The sequence below is a fragment of the Triplophysa dalaica genome, chromosome 9 (genome assembly GCF_015846415.1).
Source record: "Triplophysa dalaica isolate WHDGS20190420 chromosome 9, ASM1584641v1, whole genome shotgun sequence".
Taxonomy (NCBI): domain Eukaryota; kingdom Metazoa; phylum Chordata; class Actinopteri; order Cypriniformes; family Nemacheilidae; genus Triplophysa; species Triplophysa dalaica.
Genome location: NC_079550.1, coordinates 11,636,127 through 11,653,769, shown reverse-complemented (window position 1 = coordinate 11,653,769; position 17,643 = coordinate 11,636,127). Strand labels below are relative to the sequence as shown.

Below are 17,643 nucleotides of genomic sequence, written 5' to 3'. Positions count from 1 at the left end.
ATATCGGCAGCCATTGAGAGGTATAAATGAACAGCCGCAGGCTATTAAACATCATGCAAGCACTCGCAATGGATGGATTAATGAACTCAAGAGTTCACATTTTATTTGACACAGAATCAGTTTGCCAAAATGTTTCTACAACACAGAAGAAACAGAAAACAGACTATTCACTAAAAACTGCGTCATCTTATAAAAAAAGACCAGCTACTTCACAATGTAGATGATGAAACTAACAAAAACACAACTCTTGGTAAATGATAGTTGAATCTTAGCATCTGCTTTTGAGTATTAAAATGTGTTCAATACGAGTGTGGTTCTTCACACTTCCAACTTTCCAAGAAAGCGGAGATTGAGAATCTTCAGCTGCTCGTCGAGCTCCATTCGAACAATACCATCTTCCCCATCGATACTGAGCAGGACTCCTGTGGCTTCCCGGTCTTCTCCCAGAATCACTTTCACCTGAGAATCACATTTATTCATTTAGCAGAAGATTTTTTTCTGAAGTGAATTACATTACAGCTTCATCTTAAAAAAATTAGACAATGTAACAGTACCTTGTTGTTTTTGGTCGGAGTAACAGGTTCCAGATGTTCACTTGAAATGCTAACCACCTTATCCGTTTCTTGAAGGTAAACCGAGCACATCCCGCCCTGTGTTTAAACAAAACAATTTCTCTTCGTGAAAAAGAACAAGGATATTTAGGTAAACCAACTAACAGAAAAAATCTACCAGAAATATAAACTGAGCATATCTATTAAAAATCTCTGCTCTGCGTCGCCACGCAAACGTAAACCCAGCCCCAGGCATTTGTACAAGCAGACACATCAGAGGCTTGATTTGGTAACTTAAAGAGTTTTGATATTAAACACAATTTTGTGTAGACTCTTGAAGAAGGAAGGGGTAGACTGGTAATAAACTGCCAAATAAGTTTGCACTGTGAAACTAAAACTCAACACACCACAACTACTTACAGTGACGCTGCGGATGACACCAGTCTGATTGATGACGCCTCCATCCAAGAAGGTGTCTTTAACTCGCACCATGATGTCTGTGGTGACCCAGTCATTGGAAGATTGGTCGATGTTAGATCCAGGAGTGTGAGGGTTGTATCCTCCGGGAGATGGAGCTCCAGGGGTCATTGGACTGTAACCTACCGGGCTGGGGCTCGGACTGGCCTGAAGATCATATTTATTGTTAAAACAATTCCAACAATTCACTGCCAACAGTTTCCGCTATAACACATCTATAGCGGTTTAGTAAATGTCTATATTGACTGTGTGTTGCTTAATTTAGCTACATTTTGCAATACATATGTTTGCACAATACATAAAAATGTACTAGTGACCTATTTGTCCGATATCCTGACCCATACCCGAAATGTGACTTTTGCATTAAACTCATCCAGTGAGTAGTGAACACACCTACAGTGCCCAGGGAGCAAGTGGGGGTTAGGTGCCTTGCTCAAGGGCACCTCAGTTGTTACCGGCCGGCCCTGAGAATCGAACCGGCAACCTTCTGGTCACCAGTCCGACTCACTAACCATAAGGCCACAATTCCCCCTAAATATAAACATACAGTTACCAAATGTGTACCTGGTAGGCCATAGGTGATGGGGTGGGGTGGTAACTGGCAGGAGAGTGCGTGTTTTGGTATCCCACAGGACTTGGGGCCACTTGGTGGTAACTCTGTGGGCTGGGACTGGGCTGGTAAGATCCCTGCGGAGAAGGTGCTGCGTACGGGGAATACTGGTCTGTGTTGTACCTGAGGTGCGAACACACAATTAGATACAATACTGAAAAGATCAACACAAGTATATGAATGATCACTCACATGGCAGGAGTTCCAGGTGTCTGAGGGTTGTACTGGGGGTTGACCTGTGGGGAGGGCACTTCTGGGTAACCGGGAGTCTGAGGGTTGGGCGTCCCACCATAACCCTGAGGAGATGGCGAGGGCTCATCGTCATAGCTAAACTCGAAATCATCCTCAGCCCTGAAAAATGAAGGCGAAATGTTGCAGTCAATGTACATGATATTGTTTGATGAAAAGGTTGTATAATTATCTCTTGCTTTCTTACCGTGATGGTGTGTTTGGATTGCTGGGGTCCCATGCACCACTCTGACCTGGTGTCCTACTCCCATCATGCAAAGGAGTCTGAGAGCCATAATGAGGTGTACGGCTTCCTGAAAAAAAGTGATAAAGTTCAGTCATTTAAGATAAATTAGAAAATGTTATAAACTTATTTTTTATTATCAAAGTCCAAAGGCAAAATGCTGGTTCTGTCTGTTTACGATGAATTATGTGGCACAGGATTCAGTGTTCTTGTTTGCATGTTGTAATGATTTATGACTCATTGGCTCAAAACAAGTCTAAATAAAGCAACTCCCGAGTGAAGTTTTTTTCCTTTAATATATCACTATAACTGCAGTATATCAGTATTCTTAAAAATGTAATTTGCTGTCCGTGAGAAGTATCCTTAATATTTTATAGGTGGAGTGAGGATGTCAGACCATACAAAATTCCAACGCAAGAATTTCCGACCCTAAAAAAATAAACCAGTGTTTCTTACCATCATGGAGGGGCGTCTGACTGCCATACATTGGAGTACGTGAGCCAGTTCCATACATGGGTGTCTGAGAGCCATACATTGGGGTACGTCCATGGGTGGAAGTCATTCCTCCATGTCGCTTGGCGCCTCTGATTCATGGCAAAAAAAACAGATATGAAAGCACGACGAGTAAACTACAGTTATAAACTTGTTTTATGCAGGAGGTCATGTCAGAATAGCTAACATGCAAAATTGTATTATCTCTGTGTGACGTGCCATAACACGCAAATATTTTTGTGCAGTCCCAAAATTGGCCTGTCATTCAGAGTTAAACAAACATTAAACAACCATGAATAAAAAAGTTCACATTTGGTATGTTCAGCCAGAACTTTCAAATTCTCTCTCTCGCTATGAATCATTTGCATAGAATTTACACTTTTTTGGTCTTTGTGTGGAAATCTAAGGCAAGAAGTGAAACACGGTAAAGCATCTTAAAGGGACAGTTCATCAAAAAAAGACCCAAAAAAGAAAATTCGGTCATCATTTACTCACAATAGAGTTGTTCAAAATTTGTGTAAATTTCAGATATTCTAATGAACATGGAGAAAGATATTTGGAAGAATGCTTGTATCCAAACAGTTGGTCAGCATAGTAGGAAAAATGACAAAGTGCCCCAGAACTGTTTGCTACATTCATCAAAATATCTTTTTTTGTGTGTTTAACAGAACAAAGAAATTCTACAGATTTAAAACATCTTGAGGGTAAGTATTTGATGACAGAATTTTCATATATTGGGTAAACTGTTCCCAAACCTGTCTCCATTGACAAGATTTCCTGTCGTTTATGACACAACGCTTCCCTTCCAATTTTTTTTTAACTATTATACAACAGGGGTGCATAACAGATCCACTAACAAGAGTATAATATATATTTTGATCATCCTCCTGAATCTGATCTGGATAAAAACTTAATAAACCTAATTACATTCAAGTGTTGATAAAAACATGAATATTATGTTGTTGTTCTAAAGGAGAGGTTCTTTTCTATTTTAATGTTTATAAAACAAAATGTTCAGGTGCTGTGAAAGTTTTGCGATTATGATCAAAAATGGTGGCGGTGTAGAATTTAAACATTCCCTGATATAACTTTTATAAACAAACATGCTAGGGAATGTTTAAATTCTACAGAAAGCGGGCAAGCTTCTGAAGAATTCTGCAAACACACTGATAACATACACAGTTGTGAGACGCTGACGGTCCACAGAGATGGTCTGGCATGTTGAATGGAGCTCTACCCTAGCTGTTGATTCTGTGGCATCCTTCACCACCCCAATATAGCCTGTGAAGACAAAAGTAACAGATCAGCTAAAGTAAAACTTTTGCACATCCATTCGTGTGATTTTTAAACTCATGGGAGTCCAAGCATTTGCAAACAAGTCACCCCCTCCAACTACCTTTGTATGGTCCCTGGGATATACGGACAGTCTGCCCAATCAAATCATTGTCTCGTCGTCCTCTGCCCCGACCCATGCCGCCGCCGCCGCCACCACCGCCTCCACCTCCGCCTCCGCCTCCGCCCCCGCCCCCCCTTTGCTGCTGACCTGAAAAAGAGATCCGATAACTGATGAGAATCAATTCAAAACATTGGTTTGGTCTTTAGATCTACACTGAAATTCAATATCTGAAAACTGATAACAGATCACATACAGGATGCAACATGACTACAGATAGACCACAACCGCACTCCACTCACTCACCTCCTCCCCCTGGGTGCATTGGACTGCTGATTCGTGGGCTCATGGGAGCAAAGCCTCCCACTGTAAAATTGGTCACATCTCTTGGCTTTGGAAAAAGATGGGTACATTTTAAGATTGCGACGTTGCCAATTAAAGCTTTGGCACCAGAAATTTGAACACACCTTTGAGCCTCCAGCCAGAACAAGGTGGCGTGTCTTACAAACAAACATGCCTCCATTCTCAACCAGTTTCTTACAGTGCAGAAAAGCAAAGCCTCTGAAGAGATGGCGGATTTCACCTTCACGGCCCTAACAAACAGAGAACACATGAGCAGATTGGTTTTAGCCAATACAGTCCTGTTAAAAGAATAGCTCACCCAAAAATCTGTCATCATTTACTTACCCTCGAGTTGTTCCAAATCTCTAAATGTCTTTGTTCTGATAAACACAGAGAAAGATATTTGAAAGAATGCTTGTAACCAAACCGTTCTTGGCCACCATTGACTATCATAGTATATAAAATTGCTTTATAAATGTCTTTGTTCTGTTGAACACAGAAGATGATTTTTTTGAAGAATGTAGGAACGCAAACAGTTCTGGGTCACTTTTGACTACCATTGTAATTGTTCCTACTATTGTTGTCAATGGTGCCCAAGAACTGTTTGGTTGTTCATCAGAATTTTTTTTTTACAGATTTTGTACAACTCGCGGGTCAGTAAATGATGACAGATTTTTCATTTTTGGGTGAACTGTCCCTTTAACACATCACAACCAACGAATAATGACTCATTTACCGAGTGTGGTCCATCGATGACTTTGACAATATCCTTAACGTGAATGTTGTTTTGCTCTGAGTCGAGAGCGACGGCGAAGCGGTTGTCCTTCCGCCTGTTTACCGCCTGATGCCGCACTGTTAAAACCTTCCCGTGCATGTTTAGAACCTACAAACAAAAAAGCTAAAAGTCTAGCAAAAGTGTACAAACGCTTAGAAAAAACTCCACTGCTGTCATTGAGACTTTACCTGGAAGGTCTCTCTCTCTAGCCTGACAATGACTCCCACAGTTTGGGGGTCTAACTGTACCAGCTCTCCCCACTCGTGCTGCCCACCTGCATCCACACCTGAGGCCGTCTCAGAACACAGCTGCAGGTCCCTGGGCAAGACTTTCAACTGAAGCAAAAAAAAAAACATGTTTATAGTAAGGGCACCAACACTTATGTATGATGTGATAGCAGCATATGATAGTTAATGTACCTCATGCATGGTAAGGTCCGAGAAGAGAATGACAAAGTTCTCCTCAACGCGGACTATGAGGCCCGTGTCACCTTCAAAACGGCCGGCGATTACTTTCACGTGGTCGCCCATACGAAAGTACTTCCTCAATTCATGAGCTGGAAACTCGAGAGGGTCCTAAAAAAAAGGCTGAGATCTCATACAGGACTGTGAAGGCGACATGGCATAAAAAGAATGATGTACTATGTAAACATGTGCTCACCTTGAGGTCCTCATGTTTGGGCATGATGGTGATCTTGTTGCCATCCACACTCAAGATTTTGCCCTGAAGGTTGATCAACTCACCCTCACACACCTCCACGTTATCGCCCGACTGGAGGTTGTGTTCACGTTCTTTACCTGCCATTCAAAAACACGTATTCAATATCAAAAGCTTTGAAATCTATACTGAGCAGACAGACAAACGTAAAAAAACAGTTTGTGGTACCTGTAGTCTCTGTGACCACTTCAAGGTCGATACCCTCTGGTTGGTCCTCAAACTTTTCCAGTTCTGAAAGTGTGGGCTTGACACCTTCTGTGATCTACAGATAAGATAAAACCGGACAAATTACATTTAAATAAGAAACAACAAACAAATGGATCTCAATCATGTATATGAGTACTTACTACGGCTGACATGGCAAAGCTTTTAAAAAGGAACCCTTTGCGGCTATAGCGGTTGCCTTCAAAGATCATGAAGTCACCGTCATGGCTGACTTCCCCACCAAGAGACCTATAGAGCAGAGGGGAAACATGTGGACACAACTGGGCAGATGTAAGTTGAGATGTTACGATATAGGACTCACAATCAGCTTTACCTGATCTTATCAGCATCGAAAAGCCTCTGAGATGGTCTTTTAAACTTCTTTCTTTTAGCAAACCAATCTTTCTATAAAACCAATGATAAAGACAGGGTCATGTTACCAGATCTGTTATATCTAGCTTGTACGGTATACTATGATGAGTAGGCAGAGTAGAGGTGTACCCTACCATGCTCATCCTTGCTTTGATGCGGTCCAGATCAATACGAGGTATCATTTTTAGTGAGATTGTATTCTGACTCGGTTCAACATAGTCCACCTGCCAACGGCAAATTATTAAATATGTCACAATGCTTTTACACAAAACCAAATCTGTGTATTTATACAAAGGCAAAAATAAGTCATCGACGAAATCCCCACCTGGGCAATGTCATCTTTATAAAGACCTCGCTTGAGACGAACCCAAGACTTTGGTTTAAGATTCGTTACTTCCTTAACCACTTTCAAAACATCTGTCATCTCTTTGATGGGGACCATTTGCTGATTCCAGAAACCCATGCGCAGGTTGCCGACCCCCTCGATGGCGGCCTTGACATGAGTCTGTTTGTATGCCTCCACGTAGATATAACCCTTGACGTGCTCAGGGGCCACCACGGATTTGATTTGAAGAGGCTGGGGAGAGAAACAAATCACAACGTGTATTTGCACCATTTTAAGGTGAACGTCAAGCATGACAGTTATTTTGTCTCGAACAATACAAACAGCTAACGCAATGGAAAACCTACGGTGTCGGTGCATTGATAAGCAATGAATTTGCGCATGAGGGCAATGGCTGTTGCTCTTTCCTCGCCGATCTAAAAAAAAAAGATTAAAAAGATTAAATGCATAAAGCCACATTATAACATCATCGATGAGTATAGCATTTGGAATCTTCAGTACTAACCTTACACTTAACAGTCCACAGATTAGGATCCCTGCAAAAGATTTTTCATTAACACAAGCCCTTTTTAAAAAGATTCAATTCATTATGTTTCTTTCTAAAAAAACAATAATAAACAATAAATGCAACGTTTACATACTTGACTCCAGGAAGCAATTGTTGCTGGGTAATGTCATCAGAAAGATCCTCGGAGACGCCATAAATACTAGTGTAAACAATAGAAGAAATCGTTTAACCGAAAATAAACCGGCTTGTTCTTTGGAAGCACTTTGAGCGGAACATTTACTGCAGACCAACATTCCATTAATTCTGACAGGTGAACATGCTGGTGACACATACTTTGTCCTAGTGTGAACCATGTTGACTTACTGTTCCCCTCCAGATGATTTGGCATATTTTCTCATGTAGTATTCTCCCAGAGCTTCCTCTCGTGAGTCCCTAAAAAGCAGCAGGAACACAAAAAGGTTTTAACACAATCTTTTATTTGCGAAAGGTAATTTAAGCACAGGAAGGTTTGTACAGTGTAATCGTCACACCTCCAGAGATTCTGCAACCTACGGGAACCAGAGATATCTTCATCCAACGCTACGTGGTCAAGGTTGGACACTAACGGACAGAATAATACAATTGAAACACAGGGATTGAAAAGAACAAATGAGATGAATCAAATGTCCATAACTCTAAAATCAATTAATTTGGAAAAAAATAATCTCATTTGTCTTGATGCCTCTTGGATTAAAAAAGGTGTTGCATAAGAAACAACTCAATAACACCTTCATATAGAGAAACAAGAGAAAAGATGTGCTTGAGGCCAATATGTTTACACAAGATATAATTTCACAACAATTATTGTTCCTTTCCCACAGCAAGATGCCTTAAGTTGACACACAAACACCTTGGATGAATTTTTCACATCGCTGCCATTGTACTCTGCCTCTAGTACATAATTATCATTGCAAACTTGCACGCACACGTAAACAGCTATTCAATACAACTTTAAACCACCAAGCCCATCTAAACAAAACGGCAGAATGTTAAATCACTTACCCTCCGCCTCTTCTGCTTAATGTTGAATTGTGGAGGGAGGAACATGTGCCATTTTACAATTTCACGGCACACAGCAATTCCAGGCAAGGGCACAGACAGGACCAAGTGAACAGAATTAAAAAGAAAAATTACACCTGATGGGCTTTTGACACGTGACACGTTTCAAAGATGAAAACGACATGATGTTGATGTGATGTCAATGTTAGCTGATGCAATATAATGAGCAGTCCTGAATACTACCATCAAACAGATGTCATTTCTTTATTTATTTTCTTTTTCTAAAGGAGCGTTTTCAGACAAATGACCATATTTGTCAACTTGAGCATTCCCCTATATATAGTCCCCTAGTTCAATTGCATGCAATTTCTCACTGAAAATGTATTTTAAAGCTCTAGCCTTTATTTATAAAATGAATTTGCCATCCATGCTCCTTGTTCATATTTTAAATGAAGCATTAGTCAAACAGCTTTAAACATCACAGACAGATGTTAGAGGGGTGCAGTTTATGGGCATGAGTTTTTACCAAATGTGAAACAATGATCTGAGGATTAATCACTTTATTTAGACAGAAAGAAAAAAGCAGAGGAATCTGGAGTTGGTTTACCGTTAACTGAAGGAGGCATGCACAAGAAATAAAGAATCCACATTAAAGAATACAGTTGCATCAGTTTATAAAACATTTCATTCACAGTTTGTTGTTGCTATTAAAAGCCTCCTTTAACTCATTAAAATGCATATTTATATACAGCACATATATAAAACTTACTAAGACATTCATTCCAACTCCCAAATCTTAAATTATACTTGTATACATTCTTAGTTGAAAAGAATCTGCTCTAAAACCAGAAAGGCAATTCAATAACAGTGTGTTTGTGAAAAATCTGATACTTCAAGTAAACATCCAATAAGAACTACAGATTAAAAACTACAATTACACAAAAATAGGCTTTTTGCCATTACTCACCTTTCTCTAGGATGTCTTCAGCCCCGTCCTCCCAGGTGTCTTCATCTTCATACTCATCATCAACATCTAGTCAATGAGGAAACAAGAATTATAAACAAGTATGCAAAATAATATCACATTTACGGGTAAATAGATTGGAGAATTATTCTTACCGGCTTCATCCAAGATGAAACCGCCGTGTCGAGGTTTTTTCCTGGGCCGTTCATCATCCTCTTCCTCTTCTTCATCATATTCCTCCTCATCCTCCAAATCTTCTCCTTCCTCTTCTGCTGCCTTGTCGCTGCCTGTTAAACTCTGCGCATCCTGTAAATAATTATTTCAATTATAGTCATTCTAAAAGGGTTAAAAGTGTAACTGTAAAATGGAATGATTCAGATATATCTTTTTTCACTGAAAAAGAAAAGAAAAGAAGAACTGTGATTGGCAGGTGTGTAACAACACCCTGAGCTCCAAATTCAATAGCGTCATGTCATTTTTAATTTGATTTCCAATATATTTTCAAAACATTAACAAAAGTCAACAACTTTAACACCATTTTTGTTGTACATACAACTTGTTACAGGATTCACAACATTCAAGATGAAATGTATGTAAATGATATGTAATATGAAAGATTTGCATAGGCCTGGCACTGAAAAATAAAACGCACAATTAAAATGAATTCAAAAAGCTAAACGCCAAGAAAAAACTTAAAAATAATAAATGACGTCGGTCACGTGTTGGCAAATCAAGCAATAGCAGACCACATATCATAAAAATCGGCATAGCTCTACAATACTGTATATTTTTGTATCACAATCACTGTTGGGTAAATTAATCTGAAAAAGTAATTAATTACTAGTTACTCATTACATATTCAAAAGTGTAATTAGATTACTGTCCAAATTACTCTGTCCAAAAAGGATTTAGTTACTCATTACTAATTACTTTCTATATCCTACATCAACCTTGATTAGTTAAGTGATTCAAGAATATACATGAAACGGCTTATTGAATTCATTCAAATAATATTATTAACTGACCAAAGTATTACAAATGTGAGAATTATACAATAAAGCACATATTTTAAAGTAAGACTTTGAATTTTGAAGTCAGTTACGCTATTGCACACGCATATATTTAATAAAGTATTTAGTTTAATTACATCAAAAGTAACTATTTAAATTACAGAAAACATATGAGTAATCCCTTACTTTACTTTTTCAAGGGAAAAGTAATGAAATTACAGTAACTAATTACTTGGTATCTAGTTACACCCAACACTGATCACAATATATGAAGAGTTTTTTTAAATCGTCTTTTTATTGTGTTAGTTAGGTGTATTATAACAAACCAATCGAAGTTTAATTGATATTAATTTGAATGCACAATATGCTTTTTGAACATTTTTAAAATTGGAGTTCTCATCGTTAACTTCCTTGTGATTGGGGGCTTTTTACGTGTCTCTCACCTCGTTTTCTTCCACTTCTTCAGCCTCGCTGCTCCTCTCACTCTGATTATCAGAGAAATCACTGTCCTCGCTGTCAGACATCTTCCCGCAGTCTTCTGTCTCTTGTTATCCAGACGAGAACACCTTTTAATAAATCATAATAAAACCTAAATCCTTGATCTTGAACATTGGACGTGGAGAGCCTTCGTTCACGAACATCACTCTATAATATGCTACTGTACTAAAACCATTCACACTGTTAAGACAGAACTATCGTATTTAAAGTTAATAATGTTTACACGCCACAGGAACATCATTCACCAGCTCCACTAAAACAGAACAACGCTGTCTGTTCACTAGGTTTAGCAACACAGCTGTATATTTTGCTAGACCACGGTTACGTTTTGCGATTTGTTTAAATTAGCATTGCTAGCCTGTTGCTAGTCTATTAAACAGACGATTAAGGGGCTTTAAATCATAGATGAACATCATTATGCAATTCGGTTGGGTCTTGTATTTAACACCTTACAGTCATGTGCTCTGGCTAATGTTGCTAATTTCACCGGAAAACAAATAAGCAGGAGCTGGCTGACGTGCACAGCATTATACACAAAACAGTGTTTATTAGGTCCACGCCTTTAGTTGATGAAAATACAATAAACATACTGATTTAATGCGCATGCAATATATTCTTACCTTTATGCAGCGGTCTTCCCTGCTTTATTCCGATAGCCACGGTCGGCTAATGTTTCTTTTCTTGAACTTCCGTAAGTAATAGGTAGCAAGAAAGCTGCACAGCGCCAACTGCTGTGTAGGAGGACGACTCAGAAACAGGTTTCTGTTTGTAAAAATGCTCGTAAGATTGAGAATGACCCTCCCTCTATAAGGCCAAAATCGACTAGAAATCTATCAACACAAGACCGAAAACTGCACTCATCGAGACAGAGATAAAGCAGTAGAATACACGCTTAGATTACTTTTAATGAAGCACTGTCAGACAATAAAGAATGTATATGCACATGAGAATAAAAAAGCAAAGCCTGCTTTGGCTATTGTAGAAAGAGAGAACAACAGTGTAAAGTTCATGTGTATAAAAGGTTGGTGAATTTAAAGAAAAATATTACAATGAACAACAGATGATTAACAACAATGTATGTGTTCATGGACTTTGAGGTAGTTAGTTCAAAACAGACAGTTTCAAATAATATGCATTTTTTTAATAGCCTATATTGTTACTTGTTCTATCTATAAACCCTGATAATCAATCTCTCTTGCAAATATGAGCACTATGTATACAAAAAACGAGGCGGAATGCATGAGTGAAGAATCTATACTAGTGTATATGAATCTAGTGTATCTTGCTGTTGTTTCACTTGGTTCTTCAAAGATTGAGAGAGGTGCTGGTTGTTATAGCTTTGTCACGTCAACAGTTTTTGGCATTCATCCTTTGGAAAACACTTTGTAGGGTTTTCAAAAAAGTCTCTGGGCTTTCTTCTCCGTAGACCTCACAAACTGGACATGAGTTTCTTTTGTCCTTTAACTTTACATCGAGTCATGTAAATGAACAAGGCACAAATTATTAAGTGTACCAGATACATTTTTTGATAATCAGACTATTCTATTACATCATCCACAGTGACGGGCATACAATCTCACCGTTGTGGTCAGTTTATTGAGTATTCTTCGTAGGTGAGAAAACCTGGCCTCAAACTGGATTTCAACCATTAAAACTTCCACTTCCAATTTAAAACATGTAAGTGTAGACTTTGAGCAGTTCTGCTAATGAAGATAACGCAATGATTAACATGCAATGACTTACATCATATAATACAACTGATATACATAACATTTTTGGTCATGGCTTTAAAAACTGCTGATAAGATTTCAATACATTTTTCTCAGTTTATTCCTGTTATTTTGGGTCAACTACAGACCACTTCGGAAAAATGTAAGCAATGCTGATCCAGTGCTGGTCCAGAAGAACCACCTGTTTAAGTTTATTAACACTACACAGACATTTCAACAAAATACAACCAAATCAAAATCTTTAAGAATATCTTTAAAATTGAATTATATTTGTAAATTATATTTGTAAATAAAATAAAAAGTGGAACAACATTTACATCTTGCAAAGTGGTCTATATTCATTAACTAATTTAAGTCTATCTAAACCGTACAAGCTACAACAGACTAGTTTTTCTACAAAAATGTGGTGATAATCTATTGGCTCTAATTGTAAATGAATAAAATTGATGAATTTTTTAAACCAAATAAATAATACATATTCAAATAGAACACTGATGATGACAACATGTATAATCCCATACCTCAAAATCTGCTAGAGTTGGTGTGTACAGCATGCAGCCATGTGTTTCCTATCATGTAAAAACACGCCTACTTTAAGAATTGTGACCCTTACAATTGGATATTTCATGGAATAATTACAGTACTCCTACATGAGGTTAAAGTAAATATATAAATCAGATGTACCATCTTGCGCAACTCCACTGCAAACGTTGTCACTTCTGCTACACCTTCGTAACTGCATCCAAATGTAGGCCTGACGTTACACTTTATCTGACTCGTTAACATGATGACCACATACAGAAACAAGAAAGCGGAATGCATGGAATAGTGGAGAAGATTTGTCTTTATAACAAACATGCTCCAGTCCTCTCACACCACGAGATTCTTCATCAGGTCTGCCAGGAAGGATTCTGAATGGTTACATTTCCCTCCTACATCTTCTATTTATTATTAGACACATATTGGATTACATCTCTCAAGACGCTCACACTTGTCTCCATTCTAATAAAACATAAGAAAAAACAAGGACAGAATTCAATGTAGAAAAGAGAAACAATAGTTTTTAATCACAAATATATTAGTGTGCGTGTCATATTATTACATTCAATTTTATCCAAAGCGACTTACATCGCTTTATCCTATACATTTTACATAGGTATTTGCAATCCCCTGGGATAGAACCCACCTCTTACCACTGAGCTACAGGAAAGCTATTTATTCGCACGCTATAAAAATACGACTTAGTTAACTAATATGTTACAATTGAATTAACTCAAAATTAGAGCAACGGGGTGATTTAACAAAGTTTGTTAAGATATATTCACTTATTAGTAGAGAGTTCGCATAACATCTCGCGTAGCCTGCTGCACTGACAGCAAGCATTGTTAAATTCGTTAATCTGACATTACAGAAAGGCTAACGTTACTCGTGGTACCGCGGTATTGCAACTTTAACAAACTGTACCAACTTACCTCGATCAACATTTTTAAAGAATTGCGTAAATGCCAAAAAGACAAAACGGCAGGTCCATATCTAATCCTCATTATGCAGAATCGCGAATGTCATCTGTCCAAATTCTTGTATTACTCCAAACATGCAAAACCAATAATGAAACGTTTTGTTAGCTTCCACTTTCAGTTGAAGTGACGTATAAAGCTGTAAATCCAAACGTATCCCAGCGTACCGAGATGCACCCTTCATGAGCAGTATTGCCTAGCCCAGTATAATAGTGATCCTGTCACATTACATACAGTTTCGTCATTGGGCTGGTCTGCGCTGTCTTCAAAATTTAAAGTTGTAGGATACGTGGTTATGTTGACTTGACAACAGTGCATAACTGGTTAGAAATACTTTAGGGAGTTACGTCAAGTTATATTCTTCAAGGATATTTATTAGGACATTTAAACAATGGGAGTTGAATTTACAATTTCTGAAACAACATTTAAAGACCATATTGAGGGGCGTAAAGCCTAGTCACATGAACGTCTCTTTGAGAAGAAATGAATTGAACAGCTTGCTTTTGCTGTAAATCCAGAATTAAATTATTAACTTTTTTTGCCTTTTTTGCTGCTAGACAAAGTTCCTTCTACAGAGCACAGCTAGAGCCTATGCATTTAATATCTTCCCGGCACAGTTACGTTGTGACGACGTACCTGGACTGTATGGCGATTGAAATATGCCACGGATTACCTACCGAAGGAGACTGTCGTGTACTTTTACATGAGAGAAGAATGACTCGTGACACTAATGTCCCGAATAAGTACGTCGCCACCATAGATGCGTGACACTGACGTCGTGGATAAGTACGTCGCCACCACTGACACATACATGAAGGAATATTAAGTACCCTATAAAGTTTCGCACTGTTGCTTTCGTGTCCAAACTCTCTGGCAGGAAAATGTTATAATGGTTTTTGGAGGATTCACTCTTCCCGAATGCAAACATAATAAGATGTACATGTAATTCTAGTAAATTTCTGAATGCTAAATCGAATATTTTCCCGTTTTGTGCATTATTTTATGTAGTTATCTAATGCCGTTTGGAGAGCGATACAGGATTACATGATAGAGAAAGGGGTTGCTGATGCCTTCACGCATCAGAGAATAAATGCTGTTATGCTTTGTGTAATTTAATAACTAATATTGGCAAAAATGTATACATAAATGTAGATTTCTTAAATCCCCTAATTTATTTGTTGTATTTATGAACAAATTAAAGCGTTTTTCAAAAGCCTAAAAAGTCAAACGACGAGTCTAAATACAAGATAAATGTTTAAACTGGGGACACATTTAACAACTAGATCAAACAATTCCACGACTGCACTCAACACAGGCAGCCAGTTAACTGTAAGCTGTTCCGTATACGGGACACCTAAGTTTGCCTCAATATTTTGCATGTAATTTCTAATCGAATCATGACAAACTATATATCATCGGAAAGGTCTTAGACTCTAGAACACAGATTTCCTTGGGCGTTTTTTAACCTGTTAACTGTCTGAGCCCTTTTTGAGCCTACACATGAAAATGCATGTTGGAACTAAAATGGCGGTACTCGTGAATTCTTTGGAATACAGATTTACGGTTGGTCTCGTTTGAAAAAAGTAAAGTAGCTGATTATTGCGACAACAACAAAAATCACACACACACAAAAAAGTAAGGTATGTTATTAGGTTTATTGTAAAAAATAAAATAAAAAAGTTTCTTTGATAAAAAATACATTAAGAAAAATACGGGTCAAAATATTGATTATAAAAAATAATCAATTACTCTCCCTATATAAATTATTTAAAGAGTTTTTCTTGCGACTGGAACTGATTCTAGTCCTTGACAGTCAGAAATGAGCACACATCTAAGGAATGCATCAGACCACTACATCCCAATTTTAACAACTCTTGAATCAGGACTTGTCACATGCTGAAGCATAAAATTTATCGATCTATTTATCGACATAGATCAGCAAGCTCAGCATTGTTTTGTTAGTAATAAAACGCAGGGTGAAGCATCCATGATGTTCACGTGTTTCTTTTTTCCCAATAAAGTTGTATGCTTTTGGTTTTAGACTTCAAGCATGCATTATAAAAAGTTAAGTGAGTAGTTTATTATTCGTAAAAGTAAAAAGAAACATAGCATTAACCTATACAATGCAGTATGCATAGGTCCCTCCCAAACTGCACCCAAAACAAAAACGAATGAAAGCGGCCAAGAAATTCAGGGTGTACATGCCTCGTCGGTAGATTTTGACATGGAGAAACTTAATCCGGCAAAAAAGATGCTATTTAATCATCGTATATTATTTGAGAAGCAGCCGAAAATTTCATCCTGTGGCTTCTATAGTGTCTGTAAGATTCTAAATTAAATACTTATAATTCAGTCTTACTGTCCCCTAAAATCTAAAGTTTGAATAAGTTGAAGAGTCTTGTCTCAGTCGATCGATCTTCAGAGTTTCGGGATCCCGGAGAACAAGAATTGACACAGACACACAAAGTGCAGTTCAATCAATGTTCCACTTTTTATTGCCATAAAGGGGTAATATTTATATGTCAATAACAGGAAGTATCATTCGGTCATGGAAAATCACCAGACGTCCGATTCGCATTTTTTGCTAAAACAGCATATATTTTAGTTCCCTGTTCTCCATCATCCAGAACATTTAGGGACATGGTTAGGGACATGGTGACCTGATTCCTGTCATCCAGTCCGGTCCAGACATGTCTCTTGGGTAATGTTGATCATGAGACAGAACAGATGTATTAGAACAAAGCATATAGTCATCTCAGGTTACGTGCGGGACAAGGCCGAAATCCACTTTCTCACAATGGCCACTTTAAGACCAATGGTCTTACAATCCGGCCTATGTCCTCTTTAAAACAAAACATAGGTTATATCAAAAATGTGTTAGTACAGAAATCATAGAAATTTGTTAATACAAATCTTTAAAATGTGATACAAGTCTTTAATAGTAAAATATATTGCTATTGCGTATTTTTGTTTGGTTTTCTGGTTTGCAAGCTGTTATGAGACTACATCATTATGTCGGACAATCAATCAGACCGCCCCATAATGAAAATATAACAAACAAAAGATCGTTCAACAAAGACGAAAACATAAACGTGACTATATTGGATCCTCCTCATCGAATGTTCCAAGATCAATTACCGATTCGTCATAATTAATAGAGTTATCCGATTCGTCGTCATTTTGGAAAGTATCCTCTCGATACAATACCGGCATTTCTCTTTCGTCCGGTTCTGGGAGCCTTTCTTGCGCTTGATCTACCAGTGGCAATTGTGGTTCTAACCGTGGCAATTGCGGTTCTACCTCGTATGTGTGAACATATTCGTTCTCATCATCATCAGTATCAATGAGGTTATCAAATGTGGATCCCCAAACTCGACTTTGTTCTTCCGAGCTGTAACCTTCAGGTTGTTGCCTAATCACTAAAGTTTGGTACCCCTCAGTGGTTCGTCTTGCTACCATCATTTGGTAAGTTCCTTGATTGTCAAAGGAAGCAACAGATCTTTTAGCACATCCAATCACACTCTGCAACATACATGGCAACAATAGTAACAGGGCCAATACACTAACAACAATGGGAATTACCGTACTGGAATTGAAAAACAACAAGATACTCCTAACATTTTGCACACT

The 17,643-nt window shown here is 38.0% G+C and overlaps 2 protein-coding genes across 3 annotated transcripts; both read right to left on the bottom strand.

The window, feature by feature from the left end:
* Positions 1-71: 71 nt before the first annotated feature.
* supt5h (SPT5 homolog, DSIF elongation factor subunit) lies at positions 72-11,516 on the bottom strand. 2 transcript variants are annotated; one of them, XM_056756517.1, is made up of 30 exons: positions 11,387-11,516; positions 10,712-10,834; positions 9,414-9,564; positions 9,262-9,327; positions 8,298-8,312; positions 7,787-7,856; positions 7,620-7,688; positions 7,390-7,455; positions 7,254-7,284; positions 7,096-7,164; positions 6,731-6,982; positions 6,540-6,629; positions 6,368-6,438; positions 6,177-6,282; positions 5,998-6,091; positions 5,773-5,909; positions 5,532-5,687; positions 5,301-5,447; positions 5,074-5,220; positions 4,463-4,588; positions 4,302-4,386; positions 3,999-4,145; positions 3,781-3,883; positions 2,567-2,694; positions 2,075-2,180; positions 1,831-1,989; positions 1,593-1,761; positions 972-1,175; positions 555-650; positions 72-459 (listed from the first exon to the last, which is right to left on the bottom strand). In XM_056756517.1, the coding sequence occupies exons 2-30, from the start codon at positions 10,790-10,792 to the stop codon at positions 319-321; spliced, it is 3,282 nt and encodes a 1,093-aa protein (XP_056612495.1). In that variant the 5' UTR covers positions 10,793-10,834; positions 11,387-11,516; the 3' UTR covers positions 72-318. The 2 variants fall into 2 exon arrangements, with proteins under 2 accessions (XP_056612495.1, XP_056612496.1); XM_056756518.1 differs by having other exon boundaries at positions 8,298-8,309.
* Positions 11,517-11,673: 157 nt separating this feature from the next.
* On the bottom strand, positions 11,674-13,468 carry il15l (interleukin 15, like). Its single transcript, XM_056757197.1, is given in 4 exon segments — positions 11,674-12,230; positions 12,347-12,469; positions 13,018-13,065; positions 13,181-13,468. Coding segments are annotated over 4 exon segments (495 nt in total). The 5' UTR covers positions 13,388-13,468; the 3' UTR covers positions 11,674-12,113.
* Between the last annotated feature and the right edge of the window lie 4,175 nt (positions 13,469-17,643).

What these genes read in the sequence shown, in the direction of transcription:
- supt5h (XM_056756517.1), bottom strand. Translation starts at nt 10,792, where the DNA reads ATGTCTGACAGCGAGGACAGTGATTTCTCTGATAATCAGAGTGAGAGG. An exon ending in CGGACCTTACCATGCATGAG is followed by an intron (nt 5,448 to 5,531) that starts GTACATTAACTA and finishes TTTTTGCTTCAG; the next exon opens with TTGAAAGTCTTGCCCAGGGA. An exon ending in ACACCTGGAACTCCTGCCAT is followed by an intron (nt 1,762 to 1,830) that starts GTGAGTGATCAT and finishes TTCGCACCTCAG; the next exon opens with GTACAACACAGACCAGTATT.